The sequence below is a fragment of the Buteo buteo genome, chromosome 6 (assembly GCF_964188355.1).
Source record: "Buteo buteo chromosome 6, bButBut1.hap1.1, whole genome shotgun sequence".
Lineage (NCBI taxonomy): Eukaryota > Metazoa > Chordata > Aves > Accipitriformes > Accipitridae > Buteo > Buteo buteo.
Window position 1 is genome coordinate 7,681,050 of NC_134176.1, and position 24,138 is coordinate 7,705,187.

Here is a 24,138-nt window from a genome sequence, read left to right on the forward strand (position 1 = left end):
TAGTCTTCTAAAAAGCAAAGAGATAGTAAATGATTATAAGGATTTCTTTTAAAAGCAGGACTTTTCCTTCCATGTAGCATTACTGTCTGTCCTGCTGCCCTCAAATTCAAACCTTTGCATAGGTTGATGTACAGCTTTGCTAGTGGATGAGTCCACTTGCCAAGGTCACCTACACAGTGTCCCTCAATAGAGGCATCATACCTGCATACCAAGGGCAAATGCAAATGTTTTCTTAAACTTGGTTGTTGTGGTTTGTTGTTTTGGCGTTTTTTTGGAGCAGGGGGCTTAGTGGTTTGCCCTGCAGACTTTTTTGATTTCAGAAAGATAATGGCCTTTTTACAGGCAATATAGAGCAATCAACCCAACCTAGTGGCATGGTCTTGATTTTTATGACAAACCTTCTTTCTCTCCCTCTGCAAATGTGTCTTATTGGTAGGATTCGTGGGCTGAGACAGTCTCTTTTCAGAACATGTCTCCGCTACCTGCAGAGATGATGCAGCATGCAGTACATGGTGACGTACCTGAACTATATCTGGAAGCAGAGGCAGCGTCACCCTACACTTTAATGCTGGTTTTGCCAGCCCTAGGTATAGAGGTGGGTAGTAGAGACACCTGTGTGCCCCAGCTCACCACTTGGCACAGCATGGTGGCACATACATCGTTTAGGATATAGGTAATGTAGCTGACCAAGAGCCAGAAGAGCTAAAAGGGTGGGCTAGAGATCTTGGGAGAAGGACTGGTTGTTGGCTGGCTGAAGAACCTTGGTTTTTTCCTGAGGGCTTGTGCTAGTTAGACACAAAGGGTGTGGAATAAGCTGTATTGCTATTCCTAATGCCGCTGGCCCTTCTAGAGATGCTCGGGGTCTGCTTGTGCTCCATCACACCTCTGAATGTGGGATGGTGTGCACAGAGTCCCCACGCTCTGATGTGGCACCAGCCACCATTAAGTAGGTCCCGTGACTTGATTGTGTTTAATAGGATGTGTGGTCCCTTTGGAAGGCAAAAGATAATTATACAATTATCCAAATGAGAACGTGGTCTTGCCTTGGGGCTGAACGCTAGCTCTTGGGGAAAATAAGATAGGCTCATTAACAGGAAGTGTTTACTTTTCTGTGTGCTACCTGGAAGCATCACCTTCATGTGTGTGGTACTCCTTATGACAGGGAAAAGCTCCGTCTCCTCTGGGATCTGGAAAGATTGCTGGATACTGGCTAGGTCTCTGAAGTCATTACCTTTCCTTAGTGTAGGAGTCCTGTCTGCAGCTGTGTGTCTCATGACTGTTGGCTTTTATAGGGAATGACTTATTTGCAACAGGTTAATTCCCTGCCAATTCAAACAATAAGCCTGTGACACTCGAAGGAAGGTTTACATAAGCCCTTTACAGAGACCAGTTTTGCTGGAAAGACTCTTACTAACTGAAACAACACTAAAGTTTCTTTCAGCAAAATCAATTAAAAATTACATGCCGAAAACAGAAGCTGAATGCCTTTCCTAATTACATACAGCCACTGTTAACAGAGCAATTCTTATTAGTGTGCTGTTTGCTTTTTCCATGGGTCAAGACATTGTAGACATGGGATCCCTCATATTTTCTCTCTGTTGCTTTTTTTTGGGGGGGGGGGGGGGGGGCGGGTTGGCAACTGGTGATTTTGTTTATTCTCATCTCATGTCCTTTTTTCACATCTGGAGCCAGATCTTGTTTCCCCGTGAAGTCAAGGGGCTTCCCCCAGGGAGGTAAATTAGCAGTTGAACTGGATCTGTGACTGATACCAGCAGTTCCCTGCAAGGCAAACTGGCTTGGGGACTACCCAGGGATTACCATTGGTTTACTTAGGTGCTATGCACAGCTTTGTATTCTTAGCAAATAATGATAAATCTTTTGTTTAATGAGGTGGTTTTAAGCTTTTCTGAAAGTTTTTGCTTGAACGTGCTACAGTAGATGCATCTGTAGGTAGTTGTTGCTGTATCTGATGCCTTCTCCTTTCCCACCCTGATTCAGCTACATGCCGGCATGTTGTTTGGATCCGAGAGGGAAGGGTGGGAAACGGCTCAGCCAGTGCCAAAACGGGTGTGAGTCTCCGCTTTGTGGAGCACCAGAACCTCAGCTGCGGGATCTGGTCCCTACTGCTTCGCGACCTCGATTCAGGAGAGCTCCTAGACTTGGTGCTTTCCTGGATTGGAGCCCTGAAGGCGAGAGTAGGTATATGTAAGTAGAAAAAAATGAGGGATGTGCTATGCTATGAGAACAGTGGAAAGAATGAAATATAAGCTGATTTTACGGTGAACGAGTGAAGCAAATCAGCTAAAAGCTGCAAATTGGCACAGAATAGCATACTAATAGCCCTGTCCCTACAACAACTGCTTGGTGTAGAAGAGAAATTTTCATGCTGCAGTCTCTGGAAATGTTTCATTCAGCTTTAGAAAATATAAAGGAACGTCTCTTAGGGTCAGGAGTGTAGTAATGTCTGTGGCTATCTTATCTGACAGTCAACAGCTCGTGTAGACTGATTTGTGCTTCTAGACAGTGCCTCTTCCACATTGTTTTCCACTCAAATGTGGTTGTTGCATGCTTGTAAGCTGGGCTCTTTTACAGCCTCTGGCATGCAGTGTTTAAAGTGTTGTTTCTCTGCACTTGATCAAATGGAAAGTGCAGAGAAAAAAACCCCAGCCTCTCACGTTTCCATGTCATGTTTAATCAGTCACTGTGCAGGACAGTTTAGTCCTGATTTACAGTTATGCTTACGAAGAGCAGTCCTGTTTTGAGATCCACATATCAGATCTCTGTGCCCCATTGACTCCACTGTATATAGTCTGTGAACTTTAATGCAACTTTCCACATGACTAAGGACTACTGAATAGCCTACAGAAGTTATTGGCTCTGCTAGTGTCTACTTTTCCTTTATGGTTATTTAAAGGGATTGATTTGAAACCTGCAAACCCTGCACATAATGAGTTTGTATAAATCATTAAAAACCAGAGCTTGAAGGGGCCTCAAGAGTTTGTGTAGTTCATCCACCTGCCCCAAGGCTGGATAACCTTTACCTAAGTGCAAGTCTCTCGTACTTTCACTCTTCTTCTCTTTTGGTGTAGTTGTTACATTTGCATGTAATAACTTGTATACTACACTCTTGCAGGCATGGACTCTCACTTACCATATGTTTGAAATGAGAGTTCAGTGTTAGTTGGGAATTCTGATACTGGTGCAATAAAAATAAGCAATACTTCTCATCTGTGGAGGAGATAAGTGATTAAATGTGACTTATGTTCTGTCATTATTTTCATGACTAATACATCCTTATGAAGGCATTTCACAATTAAAAAGCATGCAGATGCAATTTGAGAAATAGCTACATGCAGCAATTACAGACAAGTTCTTAAAGAAAGGAGCCCAGAATTAGGCTCAGTCTTTAAGTCCCAGGGCACCTGGAAATGTTTGGGTTAGAACTTATGGAACTAAGAAACTTTTATACAAAAAGACCACTTTTCTGCCTTTCCTGCCCTCTTCATTTTTTTTCAAAGGCATGAAGGTCATGAGAAGGAGAAAAAATAAAAATTTAAATAAATGTTTAGTTGTTATGTAAAATTTATTTTTAAAAACCTCCCCTAAATATTATTGCTACCTTTTTAGCCAGAACTATTCATCTGACTTTTAATGTGTTCCCTGACATGAAGGGCATTCAGGCCTATGATTTTAAGGACCTATTTTTGAAAACTTTTGCTCTGAGACCTCCAGAATTGCCCAGCATTAATCCAACCATTTTATTGATCTTTGTACCCACCTCAACTCAAGGAAGCTTTCAATATTAATGTCAGAGAATATGACCCCTGAGTTAGCATTAGGGAGGCTGATATATATAGCTGAGGAAAAGGTCTCTGTCAACCTTAATAAATGTTTTGTACAATTTTTTAAAACAAAGGTTATACCAACAAAATGCTGTTGCATCTGCTCTCTCTGACTTGCTGAAATGGAGGATTTCTTGCAACATGACGTGTTGCAGTGGGTGAAGCTCCTATATATGTAAGGGAGACAATGAGAAAATCAGTGTTGACAGACTTGGCCTGCAGCAACTACCGTAGCTATCCAGGGAGAATTTGACTTATTCTTAGCTGTAGCAAGATCAGCCTGATGTTTCCTTGGTCAATAATCCCAATGTTTAGATTTTGTTCTTTATGCCAGTAAACATGTAGGTACTCTGGTTTTATGCAAACAGAGGAATTTTGTAAAGTCACCCAGCAACTTTTCATATCAATGATGCCCTGTTTTAAGACCTTGTCTCTAGATTCTAGTTCAGAATCATCAGCTACCTGTAATGATACAGAAATAAAGTGAAAATAGTAACACAGTAGAAAATTTTGACTATTACATGGCAACACTGCAGTAATAGTTGTCTGGTTTACAATTCAAAATTTCTGTGGGAGAAAACTCCATCTTCTGCCAGCGGTATCCTGGGCAGGATGGCGGGCACAGCTTTGCTTCTGCCCTCTAAGTGGCAGCCGCGCTGGTGCTGGGGCTTGTAGTTAGCTGCTGTGGTGGCCCAGGATGCACGTTGCTAAACCTATTCCCATGGAGCAAGGGGAAAGCATTACTCATCATTTGGCCTCTGAGTCATAACACTTTTGCTGTTAGTAGGATCAAGAACCTCCCCTTTTATGAGTCTGTGCCTAAAGGCACAATTTAGTCTCGGAATTGTATTACCCGATTATTATTCCACTAAAGCAGGTGGCAGTATTCCAGCTGACAACAATGGAAACTGGAGCAAGCCTTCAAGTCTCAACCATGTACTAGGTATGATCTGTTCAAAACCACAGCGATCCTCCATGCTCTGAGCTGATTTTTTTCTGAATCAATTAAAGTTTCACAAGCACGATTTATTATTAACATCTAGAGCCGCTTTCACAAATCTCTTGGCAGCGTAGTAGAGAAGTGCTCCTGAATCAGGAAAATGACTTCCAGCTAGGAGAGGTTATTTACTAGCTAAATCTCCGATCCAGGTGTACTGCTGTGGCAAAGTCCATCCAATAAGGATGTGAATGTTTGCATCTGAACCGTTTCTGATTGTGCCATTTTGGGGAAGGCAGCAGTGTCATGGTGCCTTGCCAAAGTGGGTCATGGCTTCTTTGTTTATTGTGGTGGAAAAGGAAGGCGACTGGAGCAGGGGACCCGGGATGGGGTAGGGGTTGGAATTGGGAAAAACAGGGTTAGCTGTGCAAGGTAGCAGGGGGAAATTATTCCATGTGCAAACCTGTGTGGTAGAAGGGGCGGTAGGAAGGGATCCCTTCAAACTCTTCCTGGGCTTTCAAATAAGCCTGTGTGTGCTGTTGTAGTGAGGCTGCAGCACGTTTCAGCTTGCAGGCTCTGAGGCACCGGTGCTGGAGTCTGAGCTGGTGTGTGACATTTGGCATGCGGGCTTTGGGTTTTCTCCTCCCTTCTCTGGATCTGGTTACGTTCCTTTTGACATTTACCCGAGTATGAAAATATAGCAAGGTCCCGTGTCCTTGTTGACTTGTGCCTAAAGGCTGAATAAGTGTGCTTTGTATTTCTGTTTGTCAGTATCTCTTGACTGTAAGTTGAGGGATTGTATACTTAACTATGTTTTGGGGATTTTGACACAATCTTATCAACTTAATGTAGCCTTTGCCATTGCATGCGCTTTCTCTTAAATTTTCCCTCTTCTTTTATAACCATCCTTCCTAACTGGAGCTCCCCATTTCAGTACTTCTCATATCACTAGTTCAAAACCTCGTGTCCGAACAGCAGCTTTGCAGCCAGAATTTCTACCTTCAGCCACTGTTGAGCACAGGAGGGAGCAAAGATCTTGGCAGCTGGCTCCTGCTTCTTGCTTCTCTGCCCAGCCTTGATAAATGAGAAAGCCAAGGAGCTGCTGTGACTCGTGCCAGTTGGCCAAGCTCCCAAAGAGACAGCCCACCCACCGCGAAGGTCAGAGCATGGCACGGCCCGGAGAATGGAGCAAGAGCTGGCCCTGCCAGTGCTGCTCCTGCTGGGGTCTCTCTGGGGCCAGGGCCAACCCCCGCGGGAGGGTTACAGCTCTCCATCTTCTTTGTGCTGCTTGAGATGCAGCAAGACAGCGAAGCTTCAGCTGGTCCAACTCACGCTTTGAACTGCACAGTTAATTGCGAAATTGCGGTGGCAGATTGATGACAGCCAATCTGCTGGTGGTAGGTTTGAGATGGGACTAGTGTAACTCGTACCTGAACTCAGGAATTTTTCCTTACCTCTACACAAAGGGAAAATGCCCAAATAAGCTTTTATTGCACCATATCTGTTAAATAGATAGCTTTTATCTGTGAATAAGCCACTTGAAACATACTTTCCTGCCTGCCTTCAGAAAGGCAATACTAACTTGTGCTTCGTGTTGGAAATCATGATGTTTTGGAAAGGAGTCAGAGCAAAGTATAACTGGCTTTCAAACCTCTAAAGCCACACGACATCTGCGGCTCGAGTGGGCTGAAGTCTGATTCATGAGTGGAGTTTCTCTGTGTTGCACGTCCCCCTACACTCTTTTGATCTAGCGAAATTGCCCTGCTTACTCAAATTGGTGACTACCCTGACAGGGATAGCCCCAGGGGAAAGACAGGTATTTTGTGTGATAAAATTAATGGAAAACTGTCTTGCAGCCTGCCCTATTTACTGCACCTCATCATTTCCAGTCCCAGCTGCCTTTGGGGTCCTTCAGGACTGACGGCTTTCGCCAAGCCACAGGGCAGCCAGGAGAAGTTCCTGCCAAAGCTGTTGGATGCTGCTTCCCAGCATCAGCTGGTGGCATCTCCGGATCCCCGCTGCTCAGGAAGCAAGACGGCAAATTCCAACTATTGCCATGAACTCGTAATCTGACATTAGACTGGGGACGTGTAAAGGGGAGGGGATGTCAGATGACAGTTTTTGGAGGCCTAGCTGTTACCTCTGCATGAGTTAAACATGGCATGGAGTGTCAGGTATCTCCCTGTTCTGTCATGTCTAGGACAGGCTAATTGAAGTTGTTGTTTGACTGGCTGAGAGCCTTCCCTACTTTCTCTTCACTTTCTTACAACCAGACTCGTGCTGAAATTCTCCACCTCTTCTCCAGGGAAGCTCCTAATATTTCCAAGTCTTTGCTCTGCTTGTGTCTTCTTTAAGACCTTGCTGTGACTTGGGGTGGTTCAAGCTGTTCTGTTCCCTGCGGGATGCGTCCAGTTAGAAGATGGCTGTCCTTCAGTAGAGTTAGCTTATAGATATGAGCACATAATTCCCATAGGCTCCTGCTGCCTAATTCCCTGAAGCCCACACTGAGTATGCAAGGATGCCTGTAGCTGCTGGGTATAACACAGGCATCGCTCGCTTGCTCGCAGGCTTTTCCTTGGCCTGTGTTGGCAGAGCCGTTCACAGCATTGGCCAAATGAGCGGCTGCATCCCAGGCACTGTTACGTAAGGAAGAATTTCAATGTTAATTACGTGTCTTGGCTTTAGGTTTCATTCTGTCTCTCCGGACACCAGAAGTAGTCTCAGAAGATTCAGTGTGGCTTCTGCAAAAAAACCAAACAAACTTTATTTTACAGGCTTTGGGCTCTACTGCTTTCTCCTGGAGCATCCGCTCTTTTGGGATGTTTTGCCTTTGTTGCCCTACCGCTCAGAAGGGACAGCAGTTTTTTCTGGAGACGCCGCCAACCATAGCTAACACGCTAAAGTATTTGAGCTGCGGGAAGGCTGGCACTTCCAGTCAGACAGATTAAAAAAGGAAAACTCACCGTTTCCCTTTGCTCTCAGCCACCTTCCTCATTTTGAAGGGCTGGAGGAGGGAAGGATGGATGGAGGGACACAGGGCGCTGTTGCCAGCCCAGCTGTAGAGGTTGTCTGGGACAGAAGTGTGTGCTGGGCGAGAGATGTCTGTGTGGATCCTGTTCTCGCCCTAATGGCTTCCCTCCCCCTTCCTCCTGCAACTGAAGTCATTAATACTCGTTAAGCCAGGATGGAAACAAACCCAAACAACAACAGTCTACAAAATAATTCGGTCACTCCAGACTGTTTTGTTGTTTTTTTTTTCTCTAGTGAAGCAATTAGTCTCCTGTCATCCCGTTTTTAGCCAGACTGGAAACAATTGGCCGGACAATAGCGATTCCCCTCCTGGCAGGGCAGTCACCGGATCCTCTCGGAGATGGGAAAGGTGAGGCGCCTTCCCTTGCCTGTCTCTTGGGGAAGAATCTCCCTAAAGAAATTCCTGTGGGCCTCCCTGAAAGCCCTGTTTTTGTGCAGCCCCTCCCAGTGAGTCACAGCCTCTGGCTCCTCTGAGAGCCCTCTGTACTGGTTCCATTTTCTCTCAGCCCGCTGCAGGGTTAACCCTTCTGTGGTTTTGCCCAGGCGCTCTCACGCGTATATGACCCATCCCACTCACTGGCGGATGATGTAGATTGTGGGTGCCAGAAAGTCATGAAGCAATCTGTGGTTTGTACCGACAACAGGACAATATGGGACTCGCGTGGAGGGGGAGGGAAGATTTTTCCAGTCTTGCTCATCTGACTGGTACTTGATCCTAGGAATGGCTCAGCCTGTGTAAGGGGACAGTGCTGCGGAGCAAAGGACTGCGTGATCCGAGCAAATGCGTTGGAGTTTGGCAAAAAGCAGGGGGGGCGATAGGGAGGACAGGGACCAGCTGAAGTCCTGTGGTAGCACCGCAGGGAGCCACGACGCAGCTTGGCCAGAGCGACCCAGGAAATCTCTCGATTCCTATAACTGCTTGGGACACGAGTAACGTGAAGTGCTGTCCTCTGCCGAGGGTGAAGCCTGCAGCTGTGCCACGCACAGGGCCTTCCTCCTGCTGCTGCGGTTGGTTGTAACGTATGGGGGAGCACTGGATTCCCCCTCCATCGCTGCACCTCCCTGCAGGGCACCATGCCTACGCGGCACACAGCACCCTCGCTGCCCCGAAAAGCACAGATCGGACAGGGCGTGGAAGGAGAGGTTCAGGTAGGAAAGCAATGTGGCTATGCTGCTGGAAGAGAAGGCTTAAATCACCAGAAAGAGGCACTTCGCTGTCTTTAGCTTCTAAGAAGCAGCCCTGATGGCATCTTAGTGGCTGGCCAGTGCTAACCCTAAACACTTTCCTTTGAAGATGTAGCAAGAAGCTAAGCCTGAATCCATGTTCTGTCTCATTTCTACACATGAGGTAAAAGCCACAGCGTTGCTAGTCGGGTGCCAGAAAAAGCTCCAGCTGCCCAGGGCAACTGACGACAAAGGGGAGCTCTGCTCGCTCGGCTGCTGGGTTTAGCAGCAAGTCACCACGTGTCTGAGTAATGCGTCACCGGTGCTGGAGCTCTGACGCCTGTGGTATGAAGGTGCCGTGTGGGCACCAGAGCCATTGGGCTGTGGAGCACTTTGCCTTGAGATAGAAAGCTCGGGTGGAGAAGCATTTGGCAAAGAAATCTGCCGTACGGGCTCGTCTGGGGATGCGCAGCGGAAAGCGTTTCTGCCTGATCCCTGAAGCTTGGCTCAGCTCTGGGGCAGAGCCTGCTGCCTCCAAACATCATACTGGGTGTCAGCTGCACCCGCGCCGTGTCTGGGCAGAGCTGCTCTGGGAGCATGCTTTGGTTGCCGTGGGGGAACGAAAGGCTGTTGATAAGGGTTGTCATCCTGTTGGGCGGTTTCTGGTTTGAGTCATTCCAGCCGTGTTGAAGGTTGCCGGCAGTGCCAGGAGTGACAGCAAGCGCTTGGTCTGGGGGCAGCGAACCAAACGCCCAGGGGTTGAGTTCCAGGTAGGGGTGGCTGTGGAGACGCAGGCACGTGCGATGGAAACGCAGAGATGCAAAACCAGTAGTACAAAATTAAGGAATTGGCTGGAGAGGAAACAAGCTGGGTTTGCATTGGTGTCACTGTAGTGCTTCCCAAGTCACCACGGGGACAACGTGAGGTGGGAAGTGAAAGTAACCCTGTGTTTCAAAGTTGATTCCCAACGCGCGTGGATGTAATCTTGATGTGAAAGTGGCTGCCAGGTCATGATGTGGTTTCTTTCCTGTTAGTCTACCACGAAGTACGCTGCAGCACCCGCACCACCATCCCACGTTTGCAAACCATTTGTAAAGTAAAGCACCATGAAACCTACTTGAAAATGGAAGTGGGGGACAGGCAAACCACATGTGTATGGTGTCCTCTCTGCACTTTGGGGACACCATGAGTCATCTATTGCTCCTTGTCTGTATAGCCTATCTAGAACAGTTCCAGGAATTCATTAGCTTTAATGTATCTTTTGTGGGTGATGCATTTCAGCATGTTAAAATTAAAATAATTCACTTTTTGTTCCTTTTGCTCTGGGCAGTGAAGAGTTTTCCCTGAGCCTCTATGGTCTTCCATTAGTCCTCAATCAATTATTTATTCATGGGGAGAGTATCTGAAAACAGCAGTCCAGACTGAGAGTAGCGGCACTTGACTGTGTAGATGAGTTTGAAGTACTTGATGACTGAACCCACTGGAATTGTCAATAACATTAAGAACTGCTTTCCTGCCACAAAATAAAAATAAAGCCTTGTAGGTGGAGTGTGCTAAATTTTGATGAGGACATGAGCTAAAAACCACTGTACTTTAGGTGTCACCTGGGTGTACCTTTAGCAAGCACAGACAAGGAGTTTTTTGAAAAACATCTTGCCTTCAAGTTGGCTAATTTTTGTATTGTGATAGAAAATGTGTATTGTTGTGCAATTCTGGCCTGTGTAAACATGGGAGGTTTAGATACAAAATCTTTAATCCTGAGTTTTGATCTGGTGTGGTGCCATCCCACCTGTCAGCAAAGATTTCTGTCTGGTTTGCCTGTTGTTTCTTGTCTCCCTAAATTAGGAATAAGTTTCAGTGAGGATTTGTGGTGTCTTCTTCCTGCAGAAAGGGATTTATGATCAAGACATTCAAGCATATAGTCAAGGCCTGTGTAGGCGAGAGGGACCTGACAGCTTCAGATCTTCCCCAGTTAAAATAGTAAAATCCAAGAGTCCTGTAGTCTGTGGTGTTGGCCTGCAAAAGGCTGAGGGACCTTCCAGTAAGCAAGGCATCCTGGTCCTGGAAAGAAGGGTGAACACACAGAATCACACCATGAATTGACTCTGAATCAACCAAACTGAAAGGCACATATTACTCGTGGGTAACACCCCCTAATTTCTATCTTAACTGGAGCTTGCTGCCTGCTAGTGTTAGTCATTATTCCCATTCCTGTCCTGAAAATGCCCTTTGTGCTTCCCTTGCACAAACTTCCCAGTTCCCCCCCTGGAGTTGATACTCTGTGTATTGGGTGATGAAAGGAAAGGGATGCAGATTCTTCAGGTTGTAAGGATGTGACTGTAGGTGCCTGTGGAGGGACTGGCTTGTTTATCGGGGGAAGGACTGTAATATTTGGTCCGGAAAGCAATCTTTTAGCGTGGTACCACAGAAAGCCAATTCATGCCAGGAGGTATATTCCCAGAGACACAGACACAGAGTACCATTGGGTATCCTCCTCCATGGTCGCATGTTGCAGGGGCCGAAGCACCCTACTGTACTGGGGAGATGCCAGTTGGGTTGCAATGACTCTTATGCAAGGGACTTGACAGATCTCTGTGCTAAAAACTCAAGAGGTAAGCAGTGTAAAGACAGCCTTTCTGCATTCAGGTCCCATTTCTATCCTTTTTCTAGATGGGGTCAGTTGAGACAGTGCTTATTTTCATTTTCTGATTAATTTCTTTCATATATTACAGGAACAAGGGAGTTGGCAGCTTTTTGTGCATGGTAGCCATGTCAGCTGAGCATTGATTGACTCCTGCTCTAAGTTACTTCTGCTTTGCTTGCAATTGGGCAACCAGCTAGGGCACCTAATTTGGGAACTTAGCCTTGCCAGCTGGTGAGTCAAATTTTAGAGGGGCTGAACTGCCTGGGGAAAGCACGTATCTCCCTGTAATAGCTAGAGAGGGGCCCTGACCAACGAGACTCGTGGGTTAAGTACCTGATGTGACAGGGGGACAATACCAGCCACCATTGTTCATGGGCAGTTTGGGGTCTGTTTGGTGCCCCTATGGCATTCGGGGGTGACACATATGGGATCTAGTCTGTCTCTGTCAGCCTGGCACAAAGCTCAAGGTCGCTGGTTCCTGCACGCAGGCAGCTTGGGAGGAGTCCCCAGAAGTGGGAGTGGGATTGCAGAGGGCTCAGCATGCCCAGCCAGGAATTTCACCTGGCTCTGCCCTGCTTATCCAGGGTACGTGGGCTTCACGCAGTCCTGGGTGAATCACCTGTAATGAGTGAATAGCAACAGTAACCCACATGAAATGAGAAACTATATCTTGGGATAATGACCCATTTGCTAGACTCCTACAAATACCTCTTCCATCTGATTTCACTGCTGCCATTTAAGTGATTGTTGTGGCGAAAAGCAGGGAGATGGGAGCAGTCAGGAAAGCACTTTGTTTGCCTGCGGGTTCGCTGGAGTCTTAGGAAAAAGAGAATCAATGATATCAGTGATGGTCTCAGTTTTTTTAAGAAGCAACTCTCAAGACAGCATCTCCTAGGGAATATATTTAAACTTTGCTCCAAGAGGGGCTAGGCAGTACCCCCTCCTGCGCAGTTCTGGGATGCTTGTGTGCTTTGTGGCCACAATGGGTCACTAGCAGGGAGACTACTGTTTTGTCGTGTGCGTAAAAATTCAGTGCAGGTGGTGAGATTTTCAGAAGCGTCCGTGCTGGCCCAGTGTTGTTCCGCCAGAAGTTAATAGTAAATTTGGCAGTGGAAATCTAGAGGCCAAAGCAAAGTGCTTTTAAAAATTCCATCTAAAAATACAGCACTTTTGCCTTCAGCTTTGTTCATTCCATTCTAGAAGAGAGATCAGTGCCTACAGCCTTAGCTTTGTAAATCTGGATCTGTAATTCAGAGCTTTAATAAGGTTAAGTAATTTTTTTTTCCTAAGAGCCTAATCCAAAATCAGCTGAACCTGACAGGACTTTTTCCCACTGATTTCTCTGGATTCAGGATCAGTCTCAGAGTAAAGTGAATCTTATCCATATCAGATGAATATGGAGAACTCTGTCTGACTAGACGTACAGGTTCAATGCAGGAGTGTCTTCCCCACAAAGACCGGCTGGCGTTACCAATACTAGCACAGGTTGATTTGCTGCCCAAGCTGTTGCCAGAGGCAGTCTGCACGCATGGTTGTGATGGATGGGGCTACTTTTTTTTTTATTATTATTATTTTTATTTTGATATTTCCCAGAGTGAAACATTCCTCCCAAGACTCCGAGTGTGGGGAGGGTGGATTTCACGGCAGCTGTGAGATTAGCAGTGAGAGCGCAGAAGAGTTGCTTTGGTGTGAGCTGCTGTCTAATTCCCCCAGGGCAGGTTTAGTGGCACGCAGCGGTGAAATGGGGACGTGTCACTCTGTACTGGTGGAAAGAGGAGCCTTTTCAGCAACACAGTCCAACCCCGATCCTACCAGGACAGCTTGGAGATGGGACAGGGCCTTCAAGCAGCTCTACAGCGGGCTGTGGGCAGTTGGTCATGATTAATCCCGGGTAACTCTTTCACTCCATCTTGAAGCATGGAGCCCCTGTTGTACTGCGAGCACAAGCCTGATTTCATTTTAATTTCTGTATCAGGCTTCGAATCAACATGGGTCTATTTTTGTCAAGGTGACATAACAGGCTTATGCTTTTTAACCTCTTTTGGCACTGTCAGCCATCAGTCCACACCTGATTCTTGTTTGTGCATTTGGGGCTCGAGTGTTTTATGCCTCTTCTGAAGACTTCAGGCAAGGGGACTCACAGAAAGAAGCATTGTGGTTTGGATTTTTTTTTCTCTTCCCCTCTATTTCTGGCAAGGGTAAAATAGGAGCTCTGTTGGGAGCAACTCAGCAAGTCATGTTTCAGGGCCAGCAAATTCCAGTGTCGCTGCCCAGTGGGACCGAGGAGTCTATCACAGGACTAGGCTGGCGGCTCATCCGGAGAGGGAGCGCGTGGCGTGCATACCAAGAGCTGGACACGAAGCCTTTTTCTGTCCACCTCTCCCCTTCCCGCAGTAAATGGGAGGACGTTTGCTCTGGGATTCAGGGAAATACCTCAAGTGTAACTCCTCTTTCCTGACTAGAGTCCCACATAAAAGTGCAGCAAATAATATATATATTATATATACATATTTATAAAAGAAAAGTACGCACACAAGTGTGGACATACAAATACATATGGATTGTGCCATCTTTGGGATTACTTCAATGTAGCAATCTCCAGCGCGTCTGTGTTTCAGCAGTAATGGCTCCGGCTCTCGGCTGCCCCATTTCACAAGAGTGTCTTTTTGCCCTTGTAAAACTGCCTTTGGAAACTATCATTAGCTCTCTTACAGCTGCCGTGCATATAATAAAGGGGAAGCTTATAGGTGTGCCTGACCCTGAAGGGACTGAGGGCACTCGTGGGGTCCCACTGGATCTGTACCACCTGGGTTCAGACCCACTAACGTGGCAGAAGCTTTGTGATTATCTGTTGTGGTATGCCAGGGGTTTTTTTAGCCTATGCCTGTATACTTTAGCCTACCACTCTAATTTAACTGGAGGATGAATCATGCCCGTTCATCTCAATAGCCATGAAATCACGTCGGTAATTGTGTTAACCTCCACAGACGCTTTTCTGAAGTGCCCAGAGGGAGGGGAGGTGGGACTGCTGGCACTTCAAACCATCAGAGAGGTCTTGGATCCTGAGTAATGCCAGCTTCTTTGCCGTAACAGAAGTCAACGCCTTGGGCACTGCTTCGTCTCTGGAGTGGCAGCCTGGGGAGTGCCGGGAAGGGACCGGTGCTCTGATGTGGTCTGGGGAACCGGCTTCCAGAGAGACCCTGCCAGCAGGAAGGGGTCAGGCAGATTGGAGCCGGCAGCACTGGGTTCCAGCCCATCTCCACCAAGAAACCCATGGTGCTGCCTTAACCCGGGCAGGTGGCTTGCAGAAACTTGTCCTTATGCTTGAAGGGCTGCTTGACTTTAAGATTAAAATGTAATAACAGAGTGCTTCTGGATACAAGTGCTTGCCAATCAGAGTTTAGTCTGAAGACCAAGCAACAGAGCAAGAAGGTATTTTAAAGCTTAATCAGACTTATCCCTGTGAGTGCACGAGACTGATCCAGAGTACCTTTGGAGGTACTGAAGAGCACAGATGCAGGTGGGTATGAGGATCTCCCTCTGCCTTGCACAAATTCAAACACCCACCTTGCCCTCCCGAGTGGTCCTTGGCCATGTGCTCCAGCGTGAGTTTTCAGAGAAGTTCAGCCACACGTTCTGGCTTTGTATCTGACCCCAGATGTGAGTGCATGTTGCATCACTCTCTACCATCCTGGTGGTTGCAGGAGAGGTGGAGCCTGCTTTGGAGGCTGCGTGGCAGTAATCCATCGTGCCTTTATCCTAATGCATGGGCACAGAGCATTTCAAATGGTTTGTGCTCTGCATGCCGTTGTGGGTGGGTTAGGTGAAGCAGAGAAAAGCCATGAAGATCTGTTATATCCTGCCACGTTCCCCCTCTGCAGCTCTCTGCGGAGTCTGTAGGATGTGCTGTGGTGGGATGAGGCCATAAAATCCCCAGGAATATTGCTGGGCTCCTGGCTGGAGAACTGCTCAGGTACTGAGATGCCTGTGGGATTGACCTTCCCCATGAGCCTCCTCTGCCTCCCACGGCTGCACAAAGCAGCTGGCAAGGGCAGGCGGCTGTCTGCTGTTATATGGGCTAGCAATGAGGGCTAATTTGCTGTGGAGTTTCACTCGCTCATATCACTTATCCTGGGTCTGAGTTGGATTCTTGAATCATTATGTCATGTTTCTGCTTTTGCTTTGTTTCTCAGAAATGCAGTTCGGTTTGGAGCCGTTGTGGCAGTATTTACAGTCCTTAAACACTTAAGCGTGGTCAGATTTTGAAAACAACTTCTGGTTGTTAGGACAGTGCAGAAGGGCACCTTGCAATGTTTCATTGCTACTTTCTGGTAATTTTGAATTACAAATGCCTGGAGAGATCTTCCTTTCATTTCTGTCCCATTACATTGCACTGCAAGTTGCAGTACGCCTGCTGTAGTCGGGCTGTCTGAGTGCATGCTGCTCTCTGAACAGGTTTGCACCTCAGAAGTTGATTGGAAACTAGAAGGAATGTTTTCTTTACCCAAGAGAAAGTTTTTCAAGAAAACAAGGAGTTGAAGTTATGTTTTGCAGTCATCACGCTGTATTTTGACGTTACTTTGTGCAGTACTGGGAAGGACGGAGTGCACAGACTAAATCCCATAGGATTTTAGGGATTGTGCTGTGTAGCTATGGATGCGTAAAGCAATGCTGTCCATCTCAGCGTGTCAGCTCCAAGTGGTGGTATATGTAAATGGCTACACGCTGGTTACGTGCCATGTAACAGCGCTGAGTCTTACCTCTGGTTCTTCGGTTGGTTCTGTGCCCAAGAGCGTGCCCTCTGTAAGCACAGCGGGGTTGCTCCAGCTGTGCTGATTTTTCCCTTCAAAGTATGACAGGAGTTGAATTAGAGGAAGCCTCCAAGGCTAGAAGGGAGCTCATCCTTTTATTTGGCAGCAAAACTCAGGATTTCAAACTGTTTTTCTCCAGCTTGGTACAGCTTGATCTTTTTCTGATCTCTGCTTTGTGGCTCCCTTTTCCAAAGGCCAGTAACCTGTTTTTTCATTTGTGATTTCAGTATTTCCCCCTACCCTAAAGATGTGGTAGCAACTAAGCAAATATCAGCAGCTCAGCCTGGGGTTTTACGCCTTAGCTCTGGCAGAATATATTGCAGGTGTCATCTTTAGCCTGTATTTACTGCTGCCTGCTGACACTCAGCCTTACCACTGCTTAGGAAATTTGCATAACTCTTCCTTGATGCTGTGAGTATATGAGTTTCTGGTTATAAAAACTTACTTGACCATAAAAATAAATAATTTTGATTGTTATTAGAAAAATGTGGGAGATGGGAACCATTTTCCGTGAAGGAATTTTTAAGCCAGTTCTCTACAACCCAAGGAACACAGGATTGGAAATAGCCTTAATTCCCAAAGTGGTGTGATATCTTGGGAACAAAATGTGGAGGTCCCTCGTCCAAAGCTGCTGGGAATGGAATTGTGAAAATAATTATTTGCTTTGAGTTTGGTAACTGAGTCTCCAAAATTTGATGTAGAAGGAAAGATAGAAAATTGTTTCAGGTTTTGTGGGCCCAAAATAATTGTTAGGGCTTTTCTAAAGCAATGGTATTTTTTTGCAACTCAAGAGAGTGTTGGTTTCAAGTAAAATAAAATATTTTGGTTTCGGTGTTTTTAATGAATGCAAAGGAAAATGGGAAATGATAATAGCTTCACATGAGTATTTAGGGCTTTACATAAAACTGAGACCTCCATCTGTTCTCCTTCATATTTAATCAAAATACTGGTTTAAATCTGTTGTCCACTGTATTGGGAGCAATGCCTCCAACTTGAAAAATCCTACCTCTTTGATAAGTATCTTACCAACTGTGCTATTCAGCAGTTTGTACGTCTTTCATTCTCCTCTGTTGAATTTGCCTCATTTTGCAAAAAATAAGTACAATTTCACTGGAGCAGGAGTTGGAAACGTGTATTGCTTTGGCCACCAGAGCAGGCAATAGAAACACATTTTCTCCATCGTGATGGAGATTTCAGTATTTCTATGAAGTAAAATGACTTCAGCAGCAGAGGTGGAGAAAAATCAAAATCTACTCCCTGCTTGCAAAGGGGGTTTGAATGCACATTTGCTCACCCAAAGATGTTTCCAAGGAGTTTCTAAATGGCCTTGCATGCTGAGGACTTGAAAAAGCAAAATTTTTCCCTTTCAGAAATTCCACAATTACTCATTTAGCTAATTCCAGGCTTGGGGATTTTATTTTTAATTGTGTATTTATATTTTTTTTTAAACATTTAGCTGGAGTTTTAGATTAGTCGCACCTACATTTGTGGCTACACTGCTCTGTACCTACATCTTTCATGACTAAATGCTTTGCATTGAGATGGGAAAGCCAGGCTTTTATGAGCTTTAAACTGGACCTTTGGAATTACCAAACCTGGGAGAACCTTGAACCGAGGCAGAACCAAGGCAGGAAGCTGGTTTCCGCCACCCCTACTCCTGTGAAGGTCCTTACTACATGTACAGCCCTTACAACACAGGGTGGTAAAACCAAAAGAGGAAAAAAACAACCCCGAAACTTCATCCTTTCAAATATAGATTCTACATTACAAGTGAGATGATTGGAGTAGAGCAAATGGCAGGTACGTGTATAACACCTATTCACTGGCAAAACTCCCTGTTGCAAGGAAATCGTATTTGAACAGATGCTTCAGAAAAGGACTGGATCATCTGCAATTGTAATTTTGTTTTTTTTATGAATGTTAAACTCAAGCGGCAGATGTGTACAGAGCAGCTCTTCCAGCGAGTGACGCTGAAGCAGTTCATTTTGTCATTTCTTCTGGGTCTAGACTAAACTGAGGCCGTTAAGCCGATGTGCCGTAGCTGCTTGCGAGGACAAAGGCTGCCTTTCTGAGTCGGGATGAAGCCTGTTTTCCAGTGGAGGTTTGCCAGTGAAAGGCAGAACCCCAGCCGGACCTTAGAAACGCAGCCCTCAGAAAACCTTTCCGCCGTTATTGCTTCATCGAACTGCTAAAAATATTGAATGGAAAATGCAAGTATTAAGGAAATGAGGTAGATTTGGGCTTTCTGAGCTGGATGACTTCCAGTTTCATCAGCTTCCCAGAATCCTTGCTGTGAAAATGAAGAGCTCCTTGTAAATCTCAGAAACCTGTCAGTGTTTTTCCTCTCATGTGGCTGTGCTGGTTCACAGGGTACGACACGTGGGGAGACCTGTTAGTGCTGAGCAGCGAGTACAGAGCTTACAGCTGGTGGGATCACTTGAGACAAATGCTCAAACACGAGACCAAACCAAGACTTTCCCAGAAAATTATCTTACAGGGCAGCCGGAGGGAGCAGGCTCCAGAGGAGCCACATGGCTGAGCCTGCCGCTGTGCCGGCCCGCGAGACCTGCTCCGAGAGGGACGCGTGGGGCCATCTTCTGTGGCCTTGCCAAGAAAAGAGCATTGAGAAGTCATCCTTGGTCACGGGAGGTCCTCTTCGAAAATGATCTACACGTAGCCAGAGTGCCTGAGCAAGCGAGAGCAAATTAACGTCACGTTACGGGTTCTGTGAAAATAGAAAATGCAAGTTTTGGATTTCACGTTGCTGGAAAGAAATCGGGAGGAGCCAGAATCCCAACTGCAGGAGGAGACAACAGGCGCTCTTAATGGGTTTAACGTGCAATGTAGAGAAGCCAAAGGGCCGGAGGTTTGCCTCGTGTGGTTAAAGCTGTACTCGCTCAGCAAGAGGCAGACAGTTTAAATTTAATGGCAATTACATACAGAGAGACTCTCTGGGAGGACACAGCAAGCGCAGGGTGCTCTTGCACCTGCAGAGGCCTCTGCCATCTCAGTGCTGTAATGAGCGTGGTGCGTTATACAGCTGGCAGGGATTTCGGGCCTTCCACGGCATGTCCTGTGGGGCAGAGGCTGAGAAGTGGAAGGGTGGCTGGTGATCTGGTCTGCAGGGCTGGCCCTGCCTCGTAGCTCTGTCTTGCCTCAGCTCCTCAGGCTCTCCGTGAGGGACTGTAATCTGCTCACGCCGTCAACGTACATGACTCCATTTCTGGTGGCTCGGATATAAGGAAGGTGGGATTCGAGATATTCCCAAAGCATGCCAGGATGTGGCGGATGTTTTGGGGAGCGAGGGGAAGTTTGGAAGGGGGATCTCCAAGCAGGTTCACCAAAATTCCTCTTCCCGTTGCACCTTTAGGGGCACCCCCCCCCCAACAGTCAGGCCTGCCCAGGACCGAAAAGGTGTTTGCTGCATTTAAAACTGAGCCAAGAATAAACTGCGCGTTTCAACCACATCATTGCAGATTCCTGGAAACAAGGCCTGCCTTCATGCTTGGAGGGCTTCCCTGCTCTGCCAGGAACCACAGGGAAGAGCAACAGGAGCTTTGGCTGTAAACTGCTGCTGAAGGCGTACTGTCATGGGTGAGCACATACAATACCTCTCACTGTGCTCGCCTAAAGCGTTTCCAGGACGAGCCTTTGCCCACATGCCTTAGCAGCCATTTTTGATTCTCGGAAGGGGAAAAATAAGTGTCTTCTGCTGAGCATCCCACCCAGAGCAAACACTGTGGCATAAGACAGGCATAGGGACTGTCTTTGGCATCAAAATTTCACTGACCACCAGATAGCTGGTGGGCCTGCTGGGAAGGGCAACATCACTGCAGAGGGCTTTTTTGCTGGCTTGTGTTGCCATGGTGTGTTAAAGTTGAAGAGAGAGGATGTATGATCTTGGAATTAAGATCCGGAGCTGGAATTCAGGAAGCTGGTGTTCAGTCTTGGCTCTGGGGGACACGGGCAAATTTCTTAACCTCTACCCCTCGCCTTCCCATGTGTTCAGAAGAGGCTAATAATACTTTTTCTTATCTCTTTAGGGCAGGATGTGGCTCTGATTGTCTAGCAAAATGCATCATTGATCTTTCCACTGCAACAGTGATGTTGAGGGAGAGCTGTCTTGAGCTCCAGAGAAGCTTCGGTGGTGGTGAGGGCTGTAGAAATACCAGTGCACAACAGAGCAATCGACCACCTGATTTTCGCTTTAAGATCATAGATGGAGGTTGAACAGGATCCAGCTGGACTTAGATTTCAGCTCACCCATAGGTTTTCATATTGATAAGGAGATGCCACCACCTGTGCTACCACCTTCCCCATTGCTCCCCCTTCCCAGGGAAATAGATGTCCAACCAGAGGGCAAAATGCATCAAAATCCAGCATGGATTTCATAAAGGGGTCCTGAGACTCTCAGGCGTACTTAGTTATTTGATCCTTATCTGGGCATCTGAATTACTTTGAAAGTGGCTTTGTCTAGGCCTGTAAGATGTCCTCCATTTCAGTAAAATGGCCATAGCAACACTTCCCTGCCTCAGAGCTGCTGTGAAGGCTCAGTGCAACTCTTGGGCCAATGCCTGAGACGGTTCAAAAAAAGAACTGTGACCTATTTGTACTGCACAGAGCTGCCATCATAGCTCCTTTCCTCCATCTGTGACCGTGCCTAGAGCTTGTCTGGCAGCTGAAAAGCAGAGGTGCTACAAGCTGGTATGTATTTTTAGGAAGGCGTTGCCTAAGTCTGCAGATGACCCCGTGCTTTCTGGTCATGTTCGTGACGGTGCTTCTGACTGCAGGCTATTTCCTCAGGCTATCTCAAGGTCAGGCAAGCTGATAAGCTTTGCTAGGGCTCCGTCATTTTGGCAGCTCTGCTTTTGATGAGTAGCTCCCAGACTGTTAGAGGTGACGTATTGGAAAATGTGCCTTTCTGCAGCTTGGTTGGCTGCAGGTCTCTTGTGTCAGTGACAAGGAGGTCCTCACCCCACTCAGCACTATGGGGGACATTCACTTCTTACATTAGTGCTGGAATTGATACATCTGGGAGGACTTTAGGACTTTGCCTTATGAAGGAGGCATCCCATGCTGGCTGAAGATTCCCCCTGCCCGTGTGGCATGGTGTCAGCAGGGAGTTTCTTTACTTCTCAGCTTGGATAACACTCCAGGTGGGGTTTATCAGTCAGGCTTGCCCCGATACAGGGAGGTCTGGGACTTAACCCCCGACACCTCAGGAGAAGAGGGGATCTGCTGCCCCTCTGAAGAGATCTCGCATGCCTACCCGGCTTCAGCTGTGTGCTCCCAGCGTGGCACTTTGCTGAATCAGAGCACATCTCATGCGGTGCATTTTGCTGCATCATAACATCGTTACGCAATTTGACAGCTCTGGCAACCTCTGCTCCAGTGAGTCCTGAGCTAAATGAGCAGGAGCTCTGCCAGGCAGGCTTGTGGTGTGTTTGGAAAGCCATGTGGGCGAACTCGTATAGCACCTGCCCATATTAAATGCAGTTCGGCAGAATGATGTTTGTTCCTCCCTCCCTTTTGTAAGAGATGAAGCAAAAGAAAACCCCTCCTGCATGACTTCTGTTTATTTTTTTATGATGATGAGGCTTGTCCAGTTTACCGGTTGAGCTTCTGAGGCCTGGGATGCTGCCTCCATTTGTGCTTGGGCTGCTCTAAGCATGTAGCAACTTGGTGAATGATTCTCGTTGCAGGGACTTGAAGCTGGACAATGTGCTGCTGGACTACGAGGGTCACTGCAAGCTGGCAGACTTTGGAATGTGCAAAGAGGGCATTCACGACGGCATTACCACAGCCACCTTCTGTGGTACACCAGACTACATCGCTCCAGAGGTATAGGAAACCTTTCTTTGGCCCGGAAAACTCGGTTACAATATGAAAAGCGTAGGTTAGCTTTGGAACAGCAAGTGTACTCTCTGGTGTCTTTAGCTACAGCTTATTTGACTGCCAGGTGCAAGGTTTCCTCCTACATGTACGCTTGTATTATCAGTCCCTTGTGCAAGCAAAGCATGAGTAAACGTTCAGGCTGCTGTAGGCACCAATTTAAGCCTATATTTTTCTTTAGGAAATGTGAGGTGAGAAATGGAGGCAGCTGCAAAAATCTTGAGGGAGGCACATACAGATACTGGCCCAGTTTGATTTGAAAAGAGGTTGAATTCTTGTCTCCCAGTTCCTTCTTCTGCCTCCTCCCATTCCCTGTCATTTCCCAATCTCACTACAAAATTAATAAACACCTCTTTAAGGAACAGCTGCCCTCCAGATGCTGCCAGATGTTCTGACAGGGTTTCAGATCCTTCTTCAACACAATTGAATTTTTGTCTGTGGTTGGTGTTTGTGCCTTTCTCACACACTCGCGCTCCTTCCCAGGGGCAAGGAAGAGGTGATGTCAACCCCCCCCACATGGCTGTTCTGCCGCTTCTGAGACTCAGCCGGTTTTGCTGAAATGCCCCTTCTCCTCCTGCTAAGCCCTAGCATCATTTTTAAGGGCTTGTTTCCCAGGTGACCCTGTGAGCAGCCAAGCTAGTTCAGGCCTTGTTTAATGCATCTGATGTACCTGGGGTTCCCAGCTTGAGATCACCTATAGGTTCCTGGACGTACAGCCAGCCTAGCAGAGAGTGCTGTTAGGATGTAGCGAGAGCTTCTGCATTAATGTTTCCAAATGCTTTTTCCTGCTCTGCTCAGTTTAAGAACCTTCAGCGTCGATATTTCCTTCCCATCCCTTCTTCAGATCCTGCAGGAGATGCTGTATGGCCCTGACGTAGACTGGTGGGCCATGGGTGTGCTGCTGTATGAGATGCTGTGCGGCCACGCACCCTTCGAGGCGGAGAATGAGGACGATCTCTTCGAGGCCATTCTGAATGATGAAGTTGTCTACCCAACGTGGCTCCAGCAGGATGCAGTGGCAATCCTCAAAGCAGTGAGTTCCTTTGACTGTTTGCATGCTCTCTGTCCTGGCTTTCTTCAGCCTAATCTAGCAAAAGAAAACAGGGCTGGGGTGTGGGCACTCAGAAATTGCGGTTACCCTGACCCCGACCCTTTTCTTATCTTGGATTGAAGGGTAAACAAAAAAAAATAATCCTGCCACACTTAGGTGTGTTTGCATAGTTATGTCCTTTATACGGTTCAGCAGCCAACTTGGCAAGCAAAGTGTGTGCATGTCTGTGTGTCCGGGCATTCCCCTGTGCTGACTTAATGATTTACAACATATGGTCATCTTCCAGAACAGAAGCAGCAGGTATACACAGTACTTAATCAGTAGCGACCATATGATTTCCATGCGACTGGAGTGGTGAAGGAGTGAAGTCTTCATAATAATCCTTCTTTCTGACTGTTGGTAACACCAGCCATCCCCCAGGGACTGCTTGTCTATCTGCATACAAAGACAGGGTTTTGATTTTTGTGTGTTTGGGAGAAAAAAAATGGGGCTGTATAGCAAACAATTTGAGTAGAGCTGTTGCTGGCTACACTTAGTCCTTGTTCTACCTTCTATTCCTGAATTTTCCCAAGCGCTCTTACCCACGTGCCTCGCATCTTTGCCTGTGACATGGGGATGAAGCTTTTTACGATTTCAGGCTGTGTGTGTACAAACAGTGCCTAGTGCACTGGAACTGCCTGGCTTTACTGTAGTGAATCGAAAGGTAATTAAATGATGAGGGTGTTAACCTAAAAATCAGGAGACCTAACTTGGCTGTTCTGCTACTG

General features: G+C 46.8%; 1 protein-coding gene across 1 annotated transcript in view; it reads left to right on the forward strand.

Annotated features, from left to right (window-relative positions):
* PRKCH (protein kinase C eta) overlaps positions 1-24,138 on the forward strand; it is a 119,945-nt gene that overhangs the window by 76,335 nt on the left and 19,472 nt on the right. The window contains exons 11-12 of the mRNA XM_075029619.1: positions 22,131-22,269; positions 23,165-23,353. Coding sequence (XP_074885720.1) covers positions 22,131-22,269; positions 23,165-23,353 — 328 coding nt within the window. The remainder of the gene's footprint in view (positions 1-22,130; positions 22,270-23,164; positions 23,354-24,138) is intronic.